Genomic DNA, 26674 nt, shown 5'->3' with positions numbered 1-26674 from the left:
GGGCGGTATCGTGAGGTCAGGGTTTCTACATGGGATATACAGGGTATAAAATCTCTTTAAAAATGGTAGGACTATACAGAGGGGGGGGTGGAATGACCAGGCATTGGGGACAGCGGGGGGGGGTATGGGCGACCTTATCGGAGCTCGGAACCATTCCCGAGGGACAGCTTGAGTCACGCAGATTTTAAACTAAAGGATGTTCAGGTGTTTGCATAGAGGAGGAAACGGTTCGGACAAGGCAGCGCATGAAAGCCACACCCAGACGCAGTTCTTCAGGGTTCAACCGTTTATGTGTTCAGGATGGCAGAGGTGTTTCGTGCCAAAGACCGGATATCAAGATGTACAGAAGATGAAGAGCGCTGGGCCGAACTAGTGAGTCAAACGTTCTGCGATACTATTCACGCTTTAAAACATTAGGACCCCTGCCAACACACAACGCATTCAAGGTCAACACACAGAGCATTCAGGGTGAACACACAACGACGCATTCAAGGTCAACACACCACGACCCAGTCAAGGTCAACACACGACGCATTCATGAAAAACACACAACGCATTCAGGGTTAACACACGACGCATTCAGGGTCAACACACAACGCATTCAAGGTCAACCGTCCAGGCTCAGAGGTCGTTCGCCATAAGCAGAGTGAGGGAGGATGCATGTTGCAACTATTGAGTCACATTTGATTTGAAAGGAATTTCCCGTCATTGGTGGTTCGTTTTGACAGCGCTCGTGCCATTGGTGGGTCGTTTGAGAGCCTCTGTCCGATTGGGTGACTTTTTCTGTCTTGAAATCAAGTTGTTCCTAAAAAGGCATTTACCATGAAACTTAAAAAATAAGCAAAATCAAACGATAACTTTCTGAGGGAAAACAAAAGAAATCTAATGGCAGTAAATAAGAAATATATTATCTTGGTGGCAAAAAAACAATTTGCTTCTTTTTTTTTTAGCAGTTTAAAGTATCTGTTCGATGTGAAATTCCAACTCGCAACAATGCGCAAGTCGAATATGGTTTCATAAAACAAAATAAAAGTGGCAGACTCTGAAGTACAATTCATACCGCCATAAAATCAAAATGAACCTAAACTAAGGTGCTCTGGGATTGGATGGGGGGCCGGCGAGTTTGACAGACGGTCGTTTGTACAAATGGCCGTCCCTCTATAGTTGCTCACCTTCCACCCAAAGCGATCCCAGGAGCTTCCAGGCATGCTATGTACATTTGTTCATTCTCATCTATTACATGTTGTGCGGCTGCAAATCTATTACAAGTTTTACGGTGAAGGGGCGCCACTAAAAAGGCCAGGTCTCTGTGTTCGATGCCGGGTGAGATGCAGGGGCTTTGACTGTCGTACAAAAGGGGGTAGAAAGGAGGGTGAGGGGGGGGTAAGAGTGGTCCCTGGTCTGTAGCCCGAGACACTCTTGGTACAGGATAGTCTGGGTTGGCTTTTGTCATTCTCAATTTTGGGGGTCGATTCACCGACCGGAGTCCGGCACAGAGGGGCTGCTCCTGACTCAGGTCCAGGTCTAGGTCTAGGACCAGGTCCAGGTCTAGGTCTAGGACCAGGTCTAGGACCAGGTGTAGGACCAGGTCCAGGACCAGGTCCAGGTCCAGGCCAAGGTCCAGGCCAAGGCCCAGGACTAAACCCGGTGCAGGACCAGGTCACAGCCCAGGTTTAGGCCCAGGTTCAGGTCCTGTTCTAGGTCCCGGTCCTGTTCTAGGTCCCGGTCCAGGTCAGGGCCCAGTACTAGGAACAGGTCCAGCACTAGGTCCTGGTCTAGCACTAGGTCCAGGTCCTGGGGGGTGGGGGCCCTCAGCGACGGACCCCGAAGGCCATCTTGCCCCCCGGGGTCACGGACCACTTGTTTTTCCGGTCCTGGATCTTCTGGAAGATGCTCCCGCTTCTCCACTTCACCTTCTTATACAGTTTGGTTTTCTTCACCTGGGGGGGAGGAGGAGGAGGAGGAGGAGGAGGAGGAGGAGGAGGAGGAGGAGGAGGAGGAGGAGAAAGAGGAGGAGGAGGCAGAAGGTCAGAGCGCGTCTAATGCAGCCTCTGTAATGAAGGTCAAACTCGCTGCTCCGTTGGTCAAGCGCTCTCGTCCGGTCGCTCACCTTCCCGGTGTCGAAGTCTTCGTCCCACTCATCGATCACTTTGTCGTTGATGGCGTCGCGGGTGTCCTGGATGGCGTCTCTGCTGATGGAGGACAGCTCTCCGTCCCAGCTGAGGACTAAGAGGGGGAAACGGGACACTCAACACCAGGTTCACCGGCTCGATACCGGCTCATACACCTTGAACCTTCCCTTACGTACAACACAAGAGGGAGTGTCCACCTAGATGTACGACGGATAGATCAATCCAACAGCATAGCCAGTGTACTGTGGCTAGTGTTGCTGATCTATCATACATCTAGGTGGACACGCCCCCTTTGATGTCACTAAAACGAAGGAAAAGGCAGATTTGCAAACGGCTTGTGATGGCTAATCACACTCACACCTGGTGGTATATCAACTCCCCTTTGACCTCCATGGGGTGAGCCAATAACCATTAGCCTGAGTGGAGCTGCTGTAAACAACCCATAATGAGCTGCAGTCATAAGCCATCCCATAATGAGCCGCAGTCATAAGCCATCCCATAATGAGCTGCAGCCATCCCATAATGAGCTGTAGCCGTAGGCATCCCATAATGAGCTGCAGCCATAAGCCATCCCATAATGAGCTGCAGCCATCCCATAATGAGCTGAAGCCATCCCATAATGAGCTGTAGCCGCAGCCATCCCATAATGAGCTCCCGTACCGTTGGCGCCGTAGGCCTTGTCCGTGGAGTTCTTCAGGAGCTGCTCCACCACGTCCCCGCGCCGCTCGGCGTCCCAGGACGCCCGGGCCGGCTCGGGCCGGGGCTTGGGAGGGGCGTCGCCACGCTCAGAGTGGGCGTCGCCGCCGTCCTCGTCGCGGGCCGGCGCCTGGCTCCGCCGGTAGCCGTCCTTCACCTGGCTGTCCCACTGCACCACGGGGGCTGGAGGCGGAGACACGCGTCATTCATGGTGACTTCACAACACCCCGCCATTTTTTTTTTAGGGTTAGTCATTTTAATTAATCGGGAGTGTTTCTTTGCTGCTCATCAGACAACGCATAGAAGCGAGTTGAAGCCTTAAAGGACAAATCAGGTTTAAAAGTGATTGCTGCTTCTCACGTTTTGAACTACACACTTTTTCCATCCAGCTTCCACTCGGGTTTTGGATAGTCGGTGCCGTTAAAGTATTTAACTATTATGAAGAAGCATTAACGGCACCGACAATCCAAAACCCACGGACGGAACCGGAGCCTTGGAGGCGGGACTTATTCTTCAGAGGTCTATGGCTGCCGGTCACACTCACACCTGGACGCTATAACCCGGGGGCCCTTAAGACCAGACCAGATGATGTGACGTTGAAGACGTCGAGGTCGGCCGCCCCCCCCCCCTTACCTGAGCTCTGCAGGCCGTTGGTGGTGGGGCGCGGCGCCGGGGGTCCGTCGTCGTCGTCATGGCGGTCGTCCTCAGCGGGGCGTCGTCCGCTCTCCTGCTGCACGCCCGCTTCTTTTAGCCTCTTCTTCTTCTTCCTGGAGTTCTGCTTCAAGGCGGCGGCGGCGGCGGTTTCAGAGAGGGACGTCTTCGGTCCACGATGGCGGCTGCCGAGACGGGGGAGGGACACGGATGAGGAGGGGAGGGGCCGAACATCGGTACGCCGATACATCAAAGCACTTCATTCATAGATACGAGAAAACTAAGAAAAACAGAAGTCCAGCACTGCACCTAGAAATATCGTGACGCATACGGCTTAGCTCAGGAGGTAGAGCAGTTGTCTCGTAACCGAAAGGTTGTTAGTTCAATCCCCAGCTCCTCCTAGCTGAGTGTTGATGTGTCCCTGAGCGAGACACTTAACCCTGACTGCTCCTGACGAGCTGGCTGTCGCCTTGCATGGTCGACTCTTCCGTCGGTGTGTCAATGTGTGTATTAACCGATGTAAGTCGCTTTGGATGAAAGCGTCTGCTAAATGCCCTAATTGTAAATTGTAAAAAATTGTAAAAAAAAATAAAAAAATTGCAGAGGAACGTCTCCACCTCCTTGTTCGCCCAAGCACGCGTTTTACGCAACATGTTCATTGTAAAGAATAATACCTCGAGGCTACTGTTTGCTTGTTTTTATCCCCACGTCGCTCGAATTTTCCGGCACCCTTTCAGGCGTCTCAGTGCACCAACGGAGGAGTACTGAAGACGAGGGCAAAAACTAGTACGGCTCAGACCGGGTCACGTCCACTTTTGGCGGTGGAAGGCAATCCGTATCGCACCTTTGCGAACCGACCCGTACCCTGCAGTGGAAACGCGCCATAAGCGTCTGCTAAACGTCCTCAATGTAAAAGGCGCTCTGCCCAGACTTCCCTGCTCCACCAGGTGGCGCTCTACACAGGGATGAGGGCCATACCTTTCCGCCGCGGCCGAGGGCCCGTCCGGCCGGACCTCCGGCAGCTGGCTCCGTCTTCTCCTCCTCTTCTTCCTCTTCGTCAACGACACCGAGTCTCCTGGCCGCTCGCTCGGGGGGCTCTCCGGGGCCTCGGCCGTCACCGCGAGGGTCTTCGCCGGGGCCCCCGACAGCACCGGAGGGGGCGTGGCCTGGGTCTGAGCGGGGACCGGCGGGGGGGGGGCCGAGAGGCTCCACGCCCCCCCCTGACACCAGTCCTCCTCCAGGTGAGACCGGACCGCCGCCGCCGCCGGCTCTCCTCCGTCCTCTTCCTCGCGCTTCCTCTTCTTCTTCCTCCTCTTCTGCTTCTTGTCCTCGCGGGGCTCTGGGGAGGCGGGCCCGGGGGGCTGGGTGGCCCGGGGGTGCGGAGCCTCGTCCGGCGCCACGGCCTCAGCCTCGACCTCGGAGTGGTGCCGTTTCCTCTTCTTCCTCTTCTTCCTCTGGGTTACCGTGGTCTCTAGGGCGCCGCCCGGTGGAGGGGCGTGGAAGCCGTTGGACTGAGGAGGCGGGGCGGGGGCGGGCTTCTGAGGTGTCTGAGGGCGGGGCTTGGAGGGGCCGGGGGGAGTGGCCAGGGAGGAGGGCGGGGACTGCAGTTTGGGGGAATGGAATGGGCCAGCTCTGGGGGGGAAGCAGAAGTACAAGCATCAGTACGCTGAAAGGAAAGCGATGAGAAAGGTCCACCCCCCAAACGATGACTAGTTCCTTCAGCACTTCACCTTCTGGAAAACGGGTCCATTGTTATGGGTGCATAGCAATAGATATATCCGCAAAAAAAACTAAAAAACTAAAAACAAAAACCAACCTTACAACCTCCTTGTCACCACAGAATGTCCTGACTCATCGCTTGAGCAGGCAATTTAGTTTAGGAGCATTTTTTGTCATGCATGTTGATATTCTCTTTACATCCAGATGGCAATCAATAAATTCCATGTCCCCATTGGCTAGTCTTCTCCAAATTGCCTACTCTACCTTTAAAGTCCCCATTGGTTAGTCTTCTCCAAAATGCCTACTCTACCTTTAACCTCCCATATATCCTCATTGGCTAGTCTTCTCCAAAATGCCTACTCTACCTTTAACGTCCCCATTGGCTAGTCTTCTCCAAAATGCCTACTCTACCTTTAACGCCCCTAACGTCCCCATTAGGCTAGTCTTCCTCACTGTAATGAAGGTGTGTCCGGGGGTTGGCTCACCTGTGGGGGTCGGTGTGAGAGGGCGATGTGAGGGGGGTATGAGGTGGGTGTGGGGGGTCACTGTACAGCTGGCGTGAGGGGGGCAGCGAAGCGTCAGAGCTTCTCGGACTCCTGCTGCTGCGACTGGCCTGCAGTTATCGACATAAATAAAAACTTGGTGGTCTAAAAGAAAAATAGCCATGAATGTGACAAAAAAAGTCAAAAGATAAAAGAAATCAAAAAGGAAAAAAGGAATCGAAGGGGGACGGGGTACCATTGCGGGGGGGGGGGGGGGGGGATGGGGGAGAGAAAAACACAAAGCGGAGAGGGTATGGCAGAGAAGAATCAGAAATGGTTAGAAAGTAAAGTGGAAGACCAAACTCAAGAAAAAGAGAAATAAATTGAAGGAACTTGTGCAACTTGTGGTTACTTCAGATAGGAAACACGAGAAAGGACTTCCGTCCAATAAGAAATCATGACGACACTTTGTCATTACAGAAAATAAACTCTACAGAGCAGCAAGTTGGTGCTGGCATACGACAAGGAATCGTTGGCAATGTTCGAATTGATCCCTTGGTCCTCATTCACTATAATATAGTCAACACTATTATATAAATACTATGATAAACGTACAATATACTGTTATATTCAAATGATTCAGACACTAATTATGCGCCTGAAAATCCATTGCTGTGACCTGATTGTGTTCTACGTGTTCGTTTAGCTCATTAACATCAAACAATCCTTTACGGAAAATGTCTATCAGACGAAACCGACGACATCGAAGAACACAAAGTCACGTGAACCACCGTGGAAACTGTTCCTATGTGATGGTGCATTATGGGTAGTGACCTACCAGGGGAAAAGGTTCCTATGTGATGGTGCATTATGGGTAGTGACCCACCATGCTAACAGGTTCCTATGTGATGGTGCATTATGGGTAGTGACCCAACATGGTAACGGGGTTCCTATGTGATGGTGCATTATGGGTAGTGACCCACCATGGTAACAGGTTCCTATGTGATGGTGCATTATGGGTAGTGACCCACCATGCTAACGGGTTCCTATGTGATGGTGCATTATTGGTATGAAGCAGTGTACGTTTAAGACGTGCTCTGCGCGAGTCCAGTGGACCAACAGGAACAGAGCCAAGGCCCTGGAGGTCCGGCCCCAGGGTGGAGGAGGAGGAGGAGGAGGAGCGCTCACCTTCTTGGCAGAGAGGGCCAGCTTCTTGGCGGGCGGGGGGGACATGGTGCAGGAGGCCTCGGCAGTGATGAGGCTCAGGGCCGGGGGCTTGGCCGCCTTCTTCTGCTCCTCCGTGGCCCCGGGGCCCCCCCGGTCCACGCTGCGGGCCGGCGAGGACAGGCTGCTGGAGCCCTTCCTGGGCGTGGAGGGCGTCTCGCCGGCGGGGGCGCTCTTGGGACCCGGGGAGTCCTGGGGGGAGAGGAGAAGAAGAACAGGTAAATACGGTTCACATGCACGCCAACACGAGGACGGTACATAACGAGGCAGACAAGACTGTTTCTATCAACTTTAGACGCAATTAGTGTCAAAACACGCTGACAAAAAGTACGATGGGAAATTCCAACTCAACAAGATTTCATAACATAAAAGTGGCAGACTCAGAAATTCAATTCATAACGCATAAAATCTAAATGAACCTAAACTACGGTCTCTGAGACGAATTGGGGGGGCGGGAGTTTGACAGATTATTTTGTTCAATATTGAAATCACGATTATTCAAACGATTATTTTTGAGTTTGAAAACATGTTGTATTTTTTCAGCATGTCTATTTTGTGTAAAAAAATTTACACAAAATGGTCAGAAAGAAAATGTTTGAATCTAAAATAATATACAGATATGTATCCAGCTGTTCTGCCCATAATCAAATAACTTTATTATGTAAATGTGATTGTTTGACGCTAAAATCGAAATCGCGATCACCATTAGATTAATCGCCCAGCCCTAAAGTATAGTTTATATAATTTGTTAAAATATAGTGCTGTCAAGCGATTAAAATATTTAATCGCATTAACGTCATAGTTAACTCACGATTAATCGCAAATCTTTTTTCTATGCTAAATATCCCTTGATTCCTTTGTCCCATTAATTGTTCTCATTTCTCAGTTTGCCTTGTGCAATTTTTTTTTTTCTTGATAACAACATTGGCATATACTGATCAAAACAGGACAATGCAAAAAAAAAAAAGCCTATAGTGCAATTAAACGATGAACATACAAACATACTGCCTTGAACATAGCAGTCAGGCTACTGCTTCTTTGTTTTGAGCCAAAAAAAAAAATGAAAAAAAATTACGTCAATCGCGCGATATAAAAAATTAACGCCGTTAAAATTGGTTTGCGTTAACGCCGTTAATAACGCGTTTAAATGACAGCACTATTAAAATAACTATATTGCAAAGCGAACGGACTGGGGGCTCCGAGCAGGGAGGAGGAGGGGCCGTACCTTGGAGTCAGTGGTGTCGGCCGAGGAGGAGTCCGACAGGGACTTGGTTGAGGTAGATGCCGCGATGCCCCTGCCGTCCCCGGCCGGCCGGCGGTCCCCGTCCGTCTTGCCGTGCGAGGGGCCGGGCGTGCTGCTGCGCTGGAAGGCCAGGCTCTGAGGGGGGGGCTTCTTCAGCTTCTTGAAGGGCTCGTCGATCAGCGTGGGCCCGCCCGCAGGCTTCGACGGGCCCTGCGAGGCCGAGGTCCCGTTGGAGATCTTGGCCTGGGGGGGGCCGGCGCCGTTCCGCGAGATGGGGACGCCCAGGCCGCTGTCCATGGACTGGATCTTGCGTAGCTGAGCGGGCTCCAGTTTCTGGGGAGAGACGGAGGCCTGAGTCGGTGTGGGAGCGGGGTCTCGGCGGCTGGACCCCCCCGGCGGTGTGGGGAGACACGCCCGTATCGTGGGGTACATTCCCATGAAGGGCATTCAGCAGACGCATTTATCCAAAGCGACTTACAATGAGTACATTTGTCAGAAGAAAGAAAGAACGATGTACCGCTGTCGGTACGGTAAGGACGTTCATAGAACCAAGCACCAAGCACTAACAATCACTAGGTTAACCCATTCCCCGTACACAACCGATATAGCTAGGATAAGATGCTACCCAATGCCAAGTACCATTCTTAAGTGCAAGGATGTACAACACACAATATGTGCGTAAGAGAGGGGAGGCTATGCAGAGTGTAGGTGAACTCTGAACAGGTGAGCCTCGAGTCTCTAGCCGAAGCTGGTGAGTGGCTCTGCGGTCCTGATGCCTGTTACCATGGTGATCTGAGGGGAGGACAGCAGCCCGTTACCTTGGTGATCTGCGGGGAGGACAGAGGCCCGTTGAAGCTGGCCTTGCGGATCTGCTCCGGGCCCAGGTTGTTCTTCCCAGCATGCATCAGGGCCTGCTTGGTGGCGTGTCCGTCACCGTTCTTCTTGGTCTCAGGGATCCTTCGACACAGAGGAGGAGATGCATCGGGTTAGTTCACCTCCTGTACACCTCGAGAGCGAGCAGGACGTTTGGTTCTGCTGCACGGTTCTCCTCTCACCTCAGGTAGAACAGGACGTACGCCTGCTGGTTCAGCACCACCTTGATGTTACTCGAGTGCACCATGGAGTCGTTCATCTGGTACCACTGGCCGTTGCTGGCCTATCAAGTCGAGAGAGACAACCATGAGATAAACACGGCAGCACACACTCAACACGGCTTCACATTAGAGCTGGCCAATTGATAGATTTGTTAATTGTCAACATGGCAGAATGCGATGAAAAAAGTGAGTGTTTAGAGTTTGCCTAAACGCTGTGGCAATCAAATGTAGCCTTGTTTAAATCATTGTTAATCTTCAAATAAAATCCAAACTTAAAAATATATATATTTGTCATTTATAGAATAAAAAAAAAAAAAAAACTAAAAAAAACATCGGGTTTCGTTTGAAATATTCAGAGATTTTATTTTTATGCCAAATCGCCCAACCCTACTTCACATTCATCACATGAACATCAGTCACACGACAGCAAACTTTTTCAAAGAGTCACGAAACTGCCTGGCATTTCCATACCTTAACGTAGCAGTAATAGTGACCGGCGTGGCAGCTGTAACCAGAATGCACCAGGACAGCGTAGAGACCGTACATCACTGGGTCTCCGATGTTCTGGGACATGTAGGGTCTGATGTTCAGGAACTCTGGGTAACCCACGTCCTGGGGGCAGAGGGAAGGAAGGCGAGTCATTAGTCATTATTATTCTTTTAACAACGACTAATCTACAAGAGAAAACTGTCTGATACAGTACATCATAATTTACTCAGATGTAAGGGTTCTTGGATACAGAGTTTGTTGCTAGGGAGCGATAATCCTAATCATGTTAATGATCAGACAACCAAAGCAGTCGTAGACAGCCCACGCTGGTCATAGAACCAAACTTCAGAATGATCCAGCAAAAATTATATTTTATTCCAAAAGTGAACGTGAAGTTGGTTGCATGGAATTATTTTGGTTCTAGAAAAGACGACATTGACCAAAAACGGCCTTGCAAAAGTTTCCACTAAAGACCACACGACTAATTCATTTTCCCATTCTCTTTGTCACCCTAAAGCTCTGTATAACGCTACAATATCACCCAATCATTAGCAACAAAATCTTTTTTTTTTTCTTCCTTTTTTTTAAAGAACTTGTCGTATCCCAAAATGTATGGCAGAAAGACAAAATATCGCAACACCATTTTCCCCAATATGGTGCAGCCCTAAGAGGAACCCATCACAGAACCTCCGACAGAACAGTGGACCAGGGCCGTGGTGCGCTCACCTTGGTGATCTTCCCCCCGCTGAAGTTGGCGAACCTTTTCAGCGACAGCGTCAGAACGTTGGACGCCCGGTGGAGCGTGAAGCGCTTGGTGGCCGGAACTTTCTTTTTGCACCTGGGGGAATGAAAATCAAAGCGTGCCGTTTAGTCCCAATGACGCAAAGCAATTCCCTTCAGCACGGGGGAACTGGTAAAGATGAATCGCGTACGACCAGAGGGGGAAGGTTAAACAGACGCTTCTGTTCTGTATGTTCTGACGAGGCCGAGCCACGCTGCAGAATTACTGCCACCATTACTTCATCATTTTACGAAACGTCATGAAGTCGCCTCTGAACGACTCGGCAGAACTTCCCGCCCCACTGAACTCAACCGGGAGGAGAAACCGGAAGAGCGAACGGCCGTCAGTCACTGGCGACGTCATGACAACCAAATAAACAACCGCAGTAGTACAGCCCTGCTCCTCGGTCAGTGTTAAACAGTCACAAGGAAGAAGATTTAACTAGCTACGGTTAAGTTTTCTTAACGTTTGAAATGTATTCTCTATCGATGTTAATGGCCAACTTATATAACTTCCAGTTCGAAAATATGTAACTACTATTTATAGTAACTTCTAGTTCCAGAATATAAAGTTAAAGGTGGATACTACAATATTTGAATCCCTTACTGATTGGGTGATTCTCCTTTTACAAATTTTCAAACGTAACCTTATCAGGAGAGCTGGGGACTTCACCACTACCACTAGCAGGTATGAAGATCAGCACTTTGGACATGACTCGCCTGCTTGACTTTGCCTTCTTGAGACATGAGTCTCTCTGGAGATTTGAAAGGAGAATGTTTCTTTGCTTCTAATGATTATGATCAATAATCATGTCCAGCTCCCATAAAAACAAAGAGAGGAGGAAGTGATGCACCAAATGATCGGCCAGCGATCAATATCGGCTGATATACGCCTTAAACAACCTAGGTCCTAGAGAGCCAGTTAAAGGCTGGAGGGCTGTTGACTTACTTGGCACACATGTAGGCGTTCTCCCCACTCAGGAAGTCCGGCTTTACAAACAGCTCCAGCGCACGGACGATGTTGGCCGCTTGCTGCAGGAGGCAAACAGAACCTGTTAGAGAGCTGCTAGGTGAGGACCACGCGTTTCAAAGGCAGACATCGTCATGGAAACATACCCGGATCTCTATGGCGATGTCCAGGAAAGGATCGTAGGTGTCCGACACACTTTTGCAAAGAGAGCACTTGACTGGAAGGAAAGAATCAAGAAAAAATGAATTCCCATACTGACCCAAATATAGTTAAATTCAATTCAATAAAAGTGTATAGCCCTTAACCACAGGTACAGTCTCAAAGTGCTTAACAGCCATGTGTTTATGACACCGCCCTGACCCTCGCCCCCCAGAGAGCAAGAAAAAAACCTCTTAATTAGCAAGGAAGAAATCTAAAGAAGGAACGCAGAGTGAGGGTCCCTCCTTCAAGGGGTGATCAGGAGTGCAATGGGTGCCATCATTTACGTACAGACGGTTCGACGGTTACAGTGCATGCTCCTCAACGGGTGTTTACCTCTTGACCTGAGATAGCCACCGAAGATCTGGTGGACCAACGTGGTCGCCTGAGTTTGACGGTCGAGTCTACCAAAGGAAAGAAACAACAGACAAATGGTTGTCATTCAGCTGGCGGTAGAAGGGGGCGGCCGGCGATGTAGAAACATTGAGCCATGTCTTACTTGGGGAAGCCGTTCAGGCAGGCCTTCTGCATGGCGTCGATGGTGTAACGTAGAAATTCATGAGCATCCTCCTGGCTGCCGAAGCGAAAGTGTCTGGCGATTTCTGTTTGAAATAAAGAACAATGTCTTCAATTGAATTAACTTCCTATAAAGCTCAGTGGAAACTAGTGAGTGCACAAGTAGACTCATAAATAGGCCACGTTTTTCGTTTTTTTGCAAACTAGTGACTTCCAAACGGCAGTCACTAGTTTGCACCAAAGCAAAACCAAGGCCTATTAGTAGTTTACACACTTCCTTGAGTTTGTTTTGGGATCATTAAGCATAGAACACAGGGAGTCTCGGTGTCATTTAACCACAGACCCGGAAAGAAACCAGAGAGCGAACAACACAACAAGGAGCCTTACTTTTGAGATCTCTGATGAAGGACACCGGTTTGATGGCGTTCCCTGTGTTGGCGTACGCCTGTATGATGTGATTTTGCATCACACAGATCATGCAGAAGCCCGACTGATGACCTGAAACACAAGGATGGGAACACAAGACTGAAGTCAGGGGAAATGATTTAGCTCTCGCACGCTGTGGAACATTTCTCCCAAAAACAACGTTATTTCTAGCTCAGCTTCGAGGGAATGTACTCTTATTCAGCACTTGCTGCAGGCTACACGGCAGCTCGCCAACTCTGCAACTTTCGTCTTGCAGGCAGAGGTGAAACGGAGGCGTGCCTTTTCACCGACAAAGTATGAACTCCACCACCATTACACTTACATTTAGCAGACGCTTTTATCCAAAGCGCCTCACGAGAAACAATAGATCGCTGTCTGTACCGTAAGGATGGTCATAGAACCAAGTGCCAAGCACTAACAATCACTAGGTTAACCCATTCCCGTTTACCTCAAAGATAGCTAGGATAAAATGTACTATGTTAGGGATAATCACCGAGAGGCAGAGAATAAACAGTTTGATATGTCCTTGTGGTAACCTTCCACGAGCCGGGCATATCAAACGGTTTATGGACCTGCCTTGAGGGGATTATCCCGTTTATTCTACTTATTGCTTGCCAAAATAATAAAACTATTCAAATACTTTAATAATTATGCTTTTTCTAATTCGTATTGCATACTTATTGAATGTATACTCAGTTTGAGTTCATCTCCCTCAAAAAGTAGTCCCCTTTAATTACGATTGATCAAACATGTTTTGGACACCTCGATGCGCATTATCCCGCTTATACCATGGTCACTCACCAAAGAAAATAAATTAAGACGATTCATTTATATTTTCATTCATTTTAAAATCCAAATATAAAGTTTTTCGCAAGCGATAATTTACTTTCCATGGTAAGGCCCGAGGGTTTGACTAATAACTGGAACAATCATTATCCTCCCGTAAGGTTCTTATGCAACGGAAACATTGTTCAATCCTCCGGTAAATAGGAAAGACCTTAGATACGACTTGGCAACGGGAGGTAAATAGTCCGCTCAGCTATGAGCCAGTGAGCTATCGTTATGGATTGTACATATTTATAAATCGAAATTCGTCCCAGCCTGTATACCACGGATACTCTAGGGTCTATAGCATATAACCGCGTTTTCTGATTACAGTTTAATGCATTTTTCACAATTTACCAGCTCCCGTTATGAAGGCTGAACAGACAATTTGACTGGAACTACTTAGCAGGTGTCCATATATCAGGGATTAATGGACACCCTGCAGCCAATCAGAATTGAGTATTCCAAAAAATACAAGCGGCATATTGATCTACTATTTGATGACGCTGTGCTCAATCAGCAGCAAGTACAACCGACAAGTCAGCGGGCAACCTGCCGGGTTAATGCCCTCCTCCCAGCCAATCAGAATCCAGCATTCTTAAACAAAGTACAATAAATAGTACTATTTTGTGCCAGGACGTACAACATACTAAAAGTGCTTGTGAGGGGTGTTGTAAACGGTTAAACTACCCCATTTTTTGTGTGTGTGTACACGGTTAACCGTTTTTTTAAATTAATTAATGTTTTTTTTATTCATTTTTTTAAGTGGACCGCAGTCGCGCTACAGTTGGTAAAGTGTCGTTTACCAACACGGCGGATGAGCGAGCAGAATGATCGCAAAAATAAAATTTGTTTGACTGGTTGCCATGGTTATCTCCGTGTGGTTCACTTGCAGTTGCAGTGTTCATTCGGAGGTTGTCAGCTTACTGTTACATTAAACTGCAATCAGAAAAAGCGGTTATATGCTATAGACCCTAGAGTGACTGTGGTATAAAGGCTGGGACGAATTTCGAATTATAAATATCTAAACTTTATGTTGAAATTATGAAGGTCCAGATTCCCATTGAAACAATGGCGCGGTGATTTTTTTCTTTTATGGTTTTCGTTTACTTATTTTTCCTAAACAGTTATGATTTACTAACCGGTTACACGTGTACCCGTGCACACCCCTAGTACTCACAGGTGCGACTGTGCTCCTTGGAGAGCAGGAAGTTGGCGAGGGGCGGCGTGTAGGTGAGGCACTGCACCGTGGAGTTGAGGAAGCAGGTGTTGCCCAGGTTGTGGAGGCCAGCCCCCACGCGGTAGACCCGCTCCCACTTCAGGGCCAGCCGGCTCCCATGGAACAGGACCTTCTGAGGGGGGGGGACCCCGTCGCTCTGGCCCCCATTGACGTTCTCCGAGCCTGAGGCCATGGACAACAGCTCGGTCACCATGGGGTCCCAGAAACACAACATGTGGGGTTCCTTTACATTTACAGACGCTTTATTCCAAAGTACAATATATCGCTGTGGGTACAGTAAGGATGACAGTAAGGACAGTGACCAAGTGCCAAGCACTCACCATCACTAGGTTAACCCATTCCCCGTATACAACAGAGACAGCTAGGGTACGACCCTCGCGGACTCTCTGGCCCCGCACGGCGCCCCAGGCGAGATGCTCACCTTGCCTCTTTATCTGCGTGGACTCGGACGCCTTCTGCCCAGCCGCTGCCTCGTTCCGGGGGTTCAGGATCACATACTTGGTTTTCAGGCTGTCCAGTTGGTAGGAGAAGCCCTTGCTTGCTGGTTCGAATTCAATCTTCTGCAGGAGGACTTTCTTGGCGGAGGAGGCCAACAGCTTGTTGAGGTCCGCCTCCTCACTCGTGTCCTTGCGGCCCGGCTTCAAGGCCTCCTTGAGTTTGTCGACTATCGGCATGATTGAAGCATCACTGCAAGAAAAGAAAGGAGTCAATGAGGAAAACCAATGAATAAACATTCTCCGGGGCGAAACCCCACAAACAAAATGAAGACGGAGAGACACAATGCTCTGAAACCTCGTTGGGAAATGTCCCTAATTTCATAACAATCTCAACTCTCCTTCGCCCAGATATTTTAAACTACACTAAGCTACGCTTTCTGCATCCCAACACAAAAGCCCTGCTCTCTCCAGCCCTCACCCACGTTCTCCCCGGTCCCGGCCTGCTACAGCTACGCTAGCGTGAGACTTCTCCTTGGGACTCGGTCGCTGACACGCACACTTTTAGAGGACGTTCATTGACGGGCCGCTGTTGCCCTTAAAAGCCTCGCAGACGTTTTCTGCGGATTAGCGCTGCGGCAGCAGAGTTCTCGCTCTACACTGAACCGACATCTTCAATTGTTCTCCACGTCAGTCCTTCAGGACCAATAGGATCAGAGAACCGGGTCCAGGTTCATCATCAACTCCATGCATCAGTAAGTTGCCGTCTGCGTTTCGGTGGGTCCTGGTGAGCCCTAGTGTGCCAGTCACTCTAAGAACAACGTTTTCTACGTATCGTTCAGAAAACAGGCCTGTCAATCATTCACAAAGCAGGCCTGTCAATCATTCAGAAAGCAGGCCTGTCAATCGTTAAGCTACAACATTGACGACCAACTTACCCAGTAACTAAATTATGAAAAACGACTTCAGAATAAGAAAACCTACGCAGAGATATTTCATTACAACAACAAGGTGGCGTGGTGCAGGGCTGAGGAGCGTGTACAATAGGAAGAGGCCCTCTGTGTGCGTACGGCCGTGTGAACACCCCGGCCACCGGCGCCATCTGCCAGCATCAGCTGGCCCCGAAGGACTCCTGACGCGTCGCTTCCTGCGAAGGATGGCGGGCTGACAGGATGCCGTTTAAACGGGGACGTCCGACCCATCGACCGGACGGGCGCGCTCTTCTTCCTCAGCAGCCAAACGCCACCACACTCGATTACGCTAAACATTAAAAAATGTGCAGCGGAAGAGATGCCCCTTAGGAGACATCAGCCGACGCGACGCTTCGAGCCGGGGGACGGCAAAGACGGTGAATCATGGGTTAAGGACGCAGGACGTGCAGAGGGGAGCGGGGGTGCTATCAAAGCCCTGCTGGGGTGGGGGTGGGGCTGGGGGGGTGACGTCACCAGGGGGTGGGGGGATGGGCCGTACTCGCTTCATCCACAAGGACACCCTCACCTTCAAGGCAACGCGAACACAATTAGGATTGCATTGCTCCACGGAGACGCCACTGTGTATTGGTCGGATCATAACGAGGAAGGGTTCTTATGCTCGTTAAGTGCCCACTTACCAGCTGGGAGCATAAAGGATGATTTAGGATTAGGCTGCCCGATAGGTTTTATCCCCGACGTACATATTAAAATATTAAAAAAATACTTCCATTAGGATTTATGGCATAAAATGTTACCCACATAAATAGTGCAATTTTCAAAGACTGAACGCAGATGGGAAAATATGGTACTTTATGCTCATCCCCTGACGTTTGAGAATAGATAAGATAGAAAAACGTTATAGATTCTGAACTTTCTTATGATAGCGAGACCATTCATGCATGACCCTTCGTTTGAAAAAGGAGAGCTGATGCATTTGACGGTTATGGGATATTGAATCTGAGGAACAGCCAATCTCCTATGTTTTAATGGGATACGCTCATGGAAATAAACCACGTTATATTTACCAGTTATGTTGGTTACATCATACAAGCAGGTATGTCATCCAATTAGAATAAAGACGTCTGTTTAGTGGCATACCAGCGTACATTAGACCTGGCTGACCCACGTGTACAGGAGCCACAAAGAGGACCCGACGTGTGACCACGAGTTTCTCTCAGTTGTTTTAACAGCAGCACTGAAGCCACGTGGCAGGCGTATTACGAGCACATCCCTGGTGATTGACATTGCATAGTTCAGGGCTGGGCCAGCGACAACCTCTATTCATTCATTCATTCACTCACACACTCCTTGGTTGATATGAAACCCGGTGACAGCTCTGGAGGTCCCGTACTACTGCTGCAGCAGCAGCAGCACTCTGAACTCCGAAACGAATACACATGTAACGTGTCACGTCATGCGTGTAACATGTCACGTCACAAGGGAAACATATCAGATCACACGTGTAACATGTCACGTGACACACGTGTCCTTTTGCAGAGTTCCGAGGGGTGCAGCAGCAAGCGCACAGAACTCCGCAACGACCACGCGTTTAACGTCCCGCGTAGCTTCCCAGAGAAACGAACGACCGCTCCAGTCAGATTAAAGTTCACCACTCACGATTCCGCCGCGTGGGGTCAGTCGGCCGTCCCGTGTGCGCTCACGCCTACGTGATGTAACGAGCTCACCCGAGTCGACGGTCCTGGTTCCGATGAATAAACACACCGAACCCATCGCTCGGGACTACTCGGATCTTCTCGGAGCGTAACGTGAGCTGGGGAGGAGGGGGGGCTAGGCTACCGACCTAATCGAAGGCGGCGAGGTCGGACTAAAGGGCAAGAAAAGGTTTGAAGAACATCGACCGTGATGATCGGTGACATGTTTATCGGGGTGCGGGTTTTAACTCGGTCGGAGGACCGGGCGCACGGAGGGAGGACGTCGACACGTTAGCCCACGAGCTAACGTGGCGACGTCCCCCCTCCGCGCTGCTGCGATGTAGCTTAGCACCGAGCTAGTTCACAGACAGCCCAGTCATACTCACCTAACGTCCCGTCTCCGACGAAACCGCCCTTACAAAATACACCGGAGGGGCACGAGGGCCGTCCCGATAAACCCACCGTCTCACCTTTGGACGAGTTATCCGGGGTGTAGAGTTATTAGACGTTGTCTGTCGGATGGTAACAGCTACAACGGCGCCTTCTCTCGTCCATGCTGCATTATGAGAGGGCAGGGACCAGGGATGACTGACGGAGATCTGCAACCAATCACGTGGAGACTCAGTCGTTCGCAACCGAAAGCAGCCAATCAGGGGCCAGTATTTAGTTATAGCCCGTATGGACGCACGCAAGCACGTGACTTTCCAATAGCTCTGTTTACCAAAAAACATTTTTAAACTTCATATACCTTTCCATTATCGAAATGAATAGATCTTATATTCTTTTTCGTAAACTATCCTATACTGTAATATTAAGCATCGCTACAGGTGGGCTACACACTTTCATGGAAATGTGAGTCTTCTTATCAATTGTAATTAATATGGCTAATTATGAAATCATTTAGACATTAATTTCAATCTTTATGTGTTTTAATGATAAGATGTTATTCAAGCATATCTCTAAGATGTCTGTGTACCTTACCTGTGTTCAGAAATAGGCCTTCGCTTTGTCACCGGGAATGGCCTGTAGGTGGCGAGAGATTACATGTTCAGACTTTGGCTCTCCGTTATTTCATTCGGCTTATTTAATGTTTCTAATGTTGGTTTATTCTCATATTTTGCTCATGCCATTCCAAACCTCTCTGTTGGCTCCCATCATGTCTTCATTCACAAGTGGAGTAGAGAAAACGAGCTTTCTACATAAACATTACTAGAATTGGCCAGCAGTGTACATTTTTTTGCCAAGTAGCCTACAAGACCTGAATACTGTAAATCACTGTTTCAGGCGTAGTACAATAATGGGTCAGAAAAAGGTCAAACAATGTGAAGGTTATTTTTTATTGAAAGTATTATTTAAGTTATTAACAGACATGCATGCAATCACTGCCTGCTCTTAAAAGATATCATGTGAAACCAGCACAGTTCAATTGTCCAATGTTTTTACATGTTATAAAGAGGTAAAAAAAAACTATATTACACGTATGTAAATTAATGTGAAACATTTACATTTAGGCTTCTGTTCACGTACTGTTCTCCGAAATCGTTGCTTTTAAACTTTTAAAAGTGTTAAGACACCATTCCACTAAACGAATCGTAGGCCTATAGTAAAGCCTTTTTTTAACAAAGAAATGTGAAATCACACGTTACATGCATATGACGCGTGTAATGAAACAAAAATACTAAATGGAGACAGATTAATCAGAATCTCTGATCTCAGAAACTTCAATTTGCCACCGTGGTTAAAGTGCATTATGTGTTTGTAGGAAAAATGGAAAAATGAAGGAAATCCCAATAAAACATTATTGGCATAAACACCAGGCATTCCTGCACTGACAGACAATTTTAATGATTAGATTAATACAGACATTACCCTACAGGGAATTTATTTTTTTGCATCAAGTTAATTTCATATATCACAGTAGAGATCCTTATATTTCCAAACAGGAGAAACATAATTATTTTAGTTTCCAATTTATTTGTGTCATTTAGCCCTGCTGTCACAAACCTTGAAGAGAATGCAGGCCAGTTTATTTACCATTTAATTATTTAGCATTACAATCATAATTGAATTATGTCTAAGTTTGATTCACATCATTTGTATGCTAAAATGACCTGATATGCATTCATCTAAATATCTTTGGTCCTAACTGAATTGCATACAATTGCATCACTTCTGTTTCAGATTCAAACTCTTGAAATAAGTTCTTCAAAAGTGGTTAACAGAAACCATGCTTTGAGCATTATGTTTTGTATCTGGATTTCCTTTTTCTATTTAACTTTATTTAGCTTACAAAAAGAACCCACAAGCATCCCAAAAAAAATTACAAAAGCACACATTTCTAACCCGGACAATACTACAATATCTTCCTACGACGCCATCAAAACAAGAGAGAGAGAGAAACAAAAACATACTGGTGGAAACATAAGTATTTTCTAGACGGCAGGCCCGTTGAGTGTGAGTCGGCGTCCAAGACGAGCGGGTTAGGGTTCCTCGATGTCCAGGAAGTCCTTCTTGGGCGGGGCCGCTCCCCGGTACCAGGCGCAGGAGTTGTCCTTCCGCTGGATGCAGGCGAAGTGCTGTGCCTGGGGGCCGCTGATGTAGTTCTCCAGAACCCAGTCGGTCCACAGGCACTCGTTGTCAGCGTGCAGCGCGCAGGGGAGGGTCTCACAGCGGACGATCTGTACGGGGACCCGCGGCGTTAGGGACCGTGGTCTGATTGACCCGAGGAGCGGAGCTGATGTCTAACCATTCAGTACACTTTGGAGAGAGAAAGGAAAAAAAAAAAAAAAGAGAGAAAGAGGAAAGAGAAGGAGAAAGAGAAAGGAAAAAAGAGAAAGATAAGGGGAAAGGAAAAAAAGAGAAAAAAGGAGAAGAGAAAGAGAAAAAGGAAAAAGGGAAAGAAAAAGGAAAAGAGGGTAAAAGGAAAAGAAAGAGAAAAGGGGAAAGAGAAAGAGAGAACAGAAAGAAAGACACATCTTTTGGATACAGGTCCTTAATAAGCAGGGATTAAGGACCTGCTTATTAATCCTCACTATCCTTCTCTTTCTACAGAAGACAAGGGTAGAGTAAGTTGGTACCTTGCAGTTGCAGCCCATGTGGTATCTCTCAGGCAGGCTCTTCTTCTGGATGGGGCTCATGGCATCCCAGGGCTCGATGAAGTCACACAGGGTCACGTGCACGTTGCCGTCGCTCTCCAGTTTACCTTAAAGATAGACGGAGAAGAAAACCAGATGGTTGGAGGATTCAGTCAGTCAGTGTTTTTCATGGGGGGGGGGGGTCTCTCCTCGAGGAAGGGTGAAGGATGGCACTCTGAACATTTAGTAAGATAACCGTTTTGGTGGGTTTAATATTGGTTATCAACGATTCCCAAGTAATTCCACCTTCGTAAAAATGAGTTGATTCTGAATATAAAATAATTTAAATGTGAATACGAAGTAACAATGAGTGTGTTTATTAAGTGTCAGGACGTACAACCTACAATAAGTGCGTAAGAGGGGGGTGGGGGGGTAAGGTGTACCTGTTATAAGGTACTCCATCTGGCCTTCAATGTCCAGAGTCACTCCACATAGAGCAGAGATGGGGGCTGTGTAGATGGCCTCAATATCCATGACTGGCCCTTTGAACATCTAGCAGGAGACCACAGACAGTAGATTAAAATAGGCCGATTTGAAGACTGCACGTTTCAACACAACGTCAAAGGAGAATATTCACCTTGATCAGCTTGACGTCATACTTGACTTGTTTCACTGGATTCCCGTAGACGTCGTTGCCAACATCGACCTTGTTCATGGCGATGACCTTTGCTCTAATAACTGGAAAACAAAAACAGGAGAAGACAAACGGTCCGGTAAGCGGGTAATAACTTTCACTGCACGGCATGGCAGACGTCAACATTAAGGCAACAGGAAAGTCTAAAGCCGTTGGAATGGTTTTCAAATTAGAAAAAGTATTAATTTATTGGAGGTACATTTAATACAGCATATTCAACGATTAAACAGAAACGGTATATTTCTACACATCAAGTTTCTGAAGACGGAAATACCTAAAGATGGTAACGCAATCAAAAGAGCTTTTATCGTGGAGTCTCGTGGAACCCGAGACCGTACCAGCTACACTCTGTGGGTAGGGATAGGGAGTGAGAGACCGACAGACGAGCCAAAACCAAAACCAGGAACAAACCCAGGTTCAGAGGAGACAAGAGGGGCTCTGCAGAACACCCTGGCTCATGAGTGGCACAGTGCTAGCTTCTCCAAGGCAGCGAACATAAAGGCTAGAGCATGTAAACACAACTATGGCTGCCCACCACCAATCATACATCCCCCACAGCCAGCATAATCATGGTGAGCTTTAAACAGTAAATGGACTGCATTTCTAAAGCGCTTTTCTAACCAGTGACACACATGGCTTTACGATATCACCTAACATTCACCCATTCCTGCACACATTCACTCACCGACGGCGGTGTCAGCCCCGCAGGGCGACAGCCAGCTTGTCAGGAGCAGTCAGGGTGAGGTGTCTTGCTCAGGGACACCTCGACACTCCTTCAGGAGGAGCCGGGGATCGAATTAGCAACCTTCCGGTTACCAACCCACCCAGTCTACCTCCTGATCCATATGAGAAATAATCTGAACACCAGTCCAACAGGGTTGACTGACAATGCGTCTCTCGAAGGACTTTGACTGTCTGAGCCTCTGGACTTGAATACCACATAGGAGGTGGAAAATCCGTAACTGTACAACTTCCCTGACAGCTACACTTTCCCTTAATTGACAAAAAAAAAAAACGTTGTTTTGTTAGGTAACCCGCGTTGTGTTATAAAATAATAAAGGAAGTCATGAACTTTAATGTTGTTCCTGTTTACACCGCTTACAGGTCTTCAATGGGAAAGTCGGCTGGAGTTGATCCACTTTTAAGGTTTTAAAAGACTCCCACACTGAACTATAAAACAATGACTGGAAGGTACGATGCTTGTGGTTAGGTGGTGTTTTCAGTGTTATTTGAGACTTGTAGTAGTAGTATTCTTAACTTGTAGTCTTAACTTATGACCCAAACATCCAACTTGGTGGTATTTACAACAACATAGTCTGTAGATGAAATGAGACATTCATACGAGTTGCTTAACCAATTGAATCAAACGGTTGCACACATCTGGATATTGTAATAGCAGGAAGTTAAAAAGAGAAACACACACACACACACACACACACACACACACACACACACACACACACACACACACACACACACTATAACAGATCCATAGGCTCACCATCCAAAGGGAGCGAATGAGGGAAACGAATAAGTAATCTTTTGTGCACACTCAGCCAACGCGGAGACGAGCCAGGCCAACGTAAACCGACACGGCTAGACAGGCTGGTTACTGTTGCAATGTTTGCTGGCATCGGTGCTCCATTAGGAAACAACGCACATATTATAAGTAGGCCTATCCAGGAACCTGGAAAATGGTTGCCCTCTTCCATCCTGTGTTTTGAGAGCTCAACAGAGGTGGTACCGTAGGCGCTTTCCTTTTCATTCATAATTCCACAAAGTCACTCCACTTCAGGATTCAGGGGGAGAGTGGAAACAAGTCAATTCTGCTCTGGCTTCGGAAATGCTGATGCAGCACATTCCCCGGGCAGACGCCCAGACACTGAAAGGGAGAGTTTACAACGGGACTGCCAATGAACCCATGGATCTGTTGTCCACATGAGGTCTACATCATACGAGTGTGCAACAAATTATGGAAACGTTTTTAAAAAAAAGATGCATGATTTGCATCCCTTTTTTTTTCAGATGAGGTAAACTAGGTCAACAGTTGACCTAGACGGAATTTCTGTATATGACCTACAATGCGAATGGTTAAATAAGTGATTAAGAAAAGGAAGGTCCTATGTGGAGAGATAACGACTTACCGACGTCCGAGCTGCAGAACGCCTGCTGCGGATGAGCGGGCGAGCAGCTGCAGGCTTCTGCAAAGTCTTCCACCCGCCAGGCGAACAAGATGGCCAAGGCGACCAAGCAACCGTTCACCGTCCAAGTCATTTCAGAGCAACGGTGGTTCCGAGATATATATTCAGTCAATATAAACGTTTACAAAAAGTAGTAGGCCTATCTAAAGAACAGGCTATACTAAACACTTCACCCTTAATAAAGCCAGACTATAATCGCAGGACCAGATCCAGTCGGTAGAACAGGATGTATTGACCTCAATAAAGTGTATTAAATCAAGTCAACACTGCGGGAGCGTCTGGCAGAATAGAATACCCCTTTCATGCGCAGAGTCCTCAGCTTTATTGAACTGAGTCCGCGGTAGCCCCTCCCCCTACAGGAGCTGAAGGTTCAGAAGCCTTGATAAGGTAATGGCAGCCAGATTATCCAAGCGTCCGAACGTACACAGGGCTGTACCTCTTCCCGCTACAAACCAATGTGCCCGTCTGGTGTCCGTTCGGATCAGTGACTGTTTTTAACTGGAAGAGGACCCGCCCAATGTACGTTCGGACCGTTGGATCAGGCGACTACCTGTTGATAAACGAGAACACATCCTATACACGGGGAAGTAAAGAAAGAGGAACGTGAGATTTTGAGTGAGATTTTGTTTTAGTCAGAGCTTACTCAGCTTATCATAAGGAAACGTGAGGACATAGATACCTCTCTATCTTACAGTTCACCATGACTCACAGCCCAAAAATGGTGGATGCCTTCTTGGGTTTGCTCAGAAAGGAGTGTGGCTTTGAGGTTTCCCTCGTGGAGCCCGTCCCGAGAGGGTAATCACACTGGAGACCTAATGGAGATAATGGGGGTAATGAATTGTAAGGGGGTCGAGGAGAGAGAGCCCCGTTCTACATGTGTCTGTTACGGTGGACTCTCTCCGTTACATCATAACTGGCGGCTGAGCCAGGCCTGCTGGCCTCTCCACAACATATTTCCACTCTTTCCACAATTTAGCATTTTTTGCTCGGTTGCTTTTCCACAAGTCTTCTTAAAACAAACCCGGGCAGGCGGAGGGTTGGAGAAGACTCACTGGAGGGAAATCTCCACGTGTGTCCTTTGTGTGTTTTTCATGTGTGTACTGTTTGTATGTCCTTTCTGGAACAAACGACTTACCAGTACCGGCCAACTGGGACTGACAGGAATGGAACGGACAGGGCGTTGGGGCATGGGGTACGGTTAGAAATCTTCAGTGGAACATCTTGCACCATGAGTGGGACAGCTGAGCAGATAAGGAAGATCCGGGAAATGTGTCACAGAACCCTTGAGGTTCTGCGTCACACTGCTAGGCGAGTGGGGTTTACGGTAGGAGCAGGGTTCAATGGAAGTCTAGAGGTGTTGCACGTTCTGCTGCTCTGTGGTCACACTGTCGCACACGAGATGTGAAAAGTTCACAAGAGAGGAAGTAAAATTGCCACGGTGTAATGATGACTTTTTGAAAAGTGAACTCCCTATCTACCAGAGAATAATCACATCTATCACATCTCGCACACGAGATGTGAAAAGTTCACAAGAGAGGAAGTAAAATTGCCACGGTGTAATGATGACTTTTTGAAAAGTGAACTCCCTATCTACCAGAGAATAACAGACTCTCCTGTTGCCCTGCGTTGTTGACCTGATGTGGGGAGGCTGAGGCCGGCTGCCCACCCTCTTCTCCAGCTCCTTGAAGGGGAGCCTAGAGACAGCCCCACCCACCCATCGTACAGCCCAGTCGCAAGGCTTTCATTACCAGAAGTCAAAGGAGACGCAGATGGTCTCTCCACCGTCAGAGAATCACCGGAACACGACTTAACAGAATATGGGGTTTCTTTGCTTTATCAGGCAAAGACGACATGCACAGAGCTGTGAAAGTGATGTGTGCTGGTCCACACACTGTAGACCTCTGTGTTTGATACGCTCACTTCGACCTGCATGACGGTGTCTACATGAGGTTCTGGTTTGGCGGGCGAGAAGGCGGATCCGTCCACAGAGACAGAAAGGGCCGTGTCGGCAGTCCCCCTGTGTACGCTACAACCTTCAAACCCCGGGGGCTCTGGCCCCGGTCAGCCTCCTCAACCCTCAATTACAACCTTCGCCGGCGCCAGGAATACCCCGCGAGGAACCGCCCGGCAAAAAGGGGGATCCTGACGGGAATGGGTAGCTTGTGGCCATTACCCGTATCCTGTGACACGGACAAACCCCCACACTTTCTCTCTCCCTCTCGCTCTCCTTATCTCCCTCTCCATCTGCAAACACACAGACACCCTCCCGACATGACATCAGGGGAAAAAGGCTCGACCACGAAACCGAGACCCTCTCCTCCTCCGGCTGAACCTCGACCTTTCGGGCAAAAGGCGCCTGTCCTGTGGCCCGCCCACCACACCATTGTTAGTGTTCTGGCCACAGCCCACGGTCCAGTTCCCATAATCCACTGAAACCATTAAAGAGTTTATGGGAGATGACTGGTGAGACGGTGATTCAGTGTCAGGGATGTTACCCCTTTGTGGAGGATCACTGGCACGGAGAAAGAGAAAACATCTGGTGGGGAGCGGAACAGGGGGTGGAAGGACTTCAGGGTCAGGTGGTCCATGATGTCGGTCGGTCCGCTCCCGGGCCGGTGATTCACCCGCCGTGTGCGTGTGTTGCATCTGTAGTCTGTCAGCGCTCGATGGTGTTGTTGTTGCTGTGACCCAATAAGGGTGCGGCCGAATTGAGGGTCGGTTGTCGGGACTTTCGCTCTTACGCAATAGCTCCCGCGATCGTGAGCATGAGGTGGGCGACTCACTTCCTCTGCGCTTCTGTCCGTGACTCCGTTGTCTGGAGGGGGGGAAGGGGGGGGGGGGGGGCTTTGTTAACGTACAGTATCAACAGTCTGTTATTGAGCAACTGTTTCCCGTAAGCCGTAATTAGCATAAAAAAACGGACCGAATTTCGTAATTGCTCAGAAATTTGCAAGCTGCCACCA

The 26674-nt window shown here is 48.4% G+C and overlaps 2 protein-coding genes across 2 annotated transcripts; both read right to left on the bottom strand.

Moving 5' to 3' along the window:
* Nucleotides 1–147: 147 nt before the first annotated feature.
* usp36 (ubiquitin specific peptidase 36) lies at nt 148–18319 on the bottom strand. Its single transcript, XM_056608162.1, has 20 exons — nt 18213–18319; nt 15107–15372; nt 14626–14847; nt 12582–12692; nt 12178–12280; nt 12015–12082; nt 11627–11697; nt 11460–11542; nt 10457–10568; nt 9713–9853; nt 9203–9303; nt 8966–9104; nt 8130–8480; nt 6869–7096; nt 5684–5811; nt 4458–5111; nt 3462–3664; nt 2793–3011; nt 2111–2226; nt 148–1940 (listed from the first exon to the last, which is right to left on the bottom strand). The coding sequence occupies exons 2-20, from the start codon at nt 15357–15359 to the stop codon at nt 1812–1814; spliced, it is 3432 nt and encodes a 1143-aa protein (XP_056464137.1). The 5' UTR covers nt 15360–15372; nt 18213–18319; the 3' UTR covers nt 148–1811.
* A 718-nt stretch (nt 18320–19037) lies between these two features.
* Nucleotides 19038–24159, bottom strand: LOC130405770 (metalloproteinase inhibitor 2-like). The gene is made up of 5 exons (XM_056610972.1): nt 23655–24159; nt 21454–21554; nt 21260–21368; nt 20820–20944; nt 19038–20420 (listed from the first exon to the last, which is right to left on the bottom strand). The coding sequence occupies exons 1-5, from the start codon at nt 23782–23784 to the stop codon at nt 20223–20225; spliced, it is 663 nt and encodes a 220-aa protein (XP_056466947.1). The 5' UTR covers nt 23785–24159; the 3' UTR covers nt 19038–20222.
* Nucleotides 24160–26674: the final 2515 nt, after the last annotated feature.

The sequence above is a fragment of the Gadus chalcogrammus genome, chromosome 2, assembly GCF_026213295.1.
Source record: "Gadus chalcogrammus isolate NIFS_2021 chromosome 2, NIFS_Gcha_1.0, whole genome shotgun sequence".
NCBI classification, from domain to species: Eukaryota; Metazoa; Chordata; class Actinopteri; order Gadiformes; family Gadidae; genus Gadus; species Gadus chalcogrammus.
Note: the sequence above shows the minus strand (reverse complement) of the source record. Positions and strands in the feature narration are given on the sequence as shown.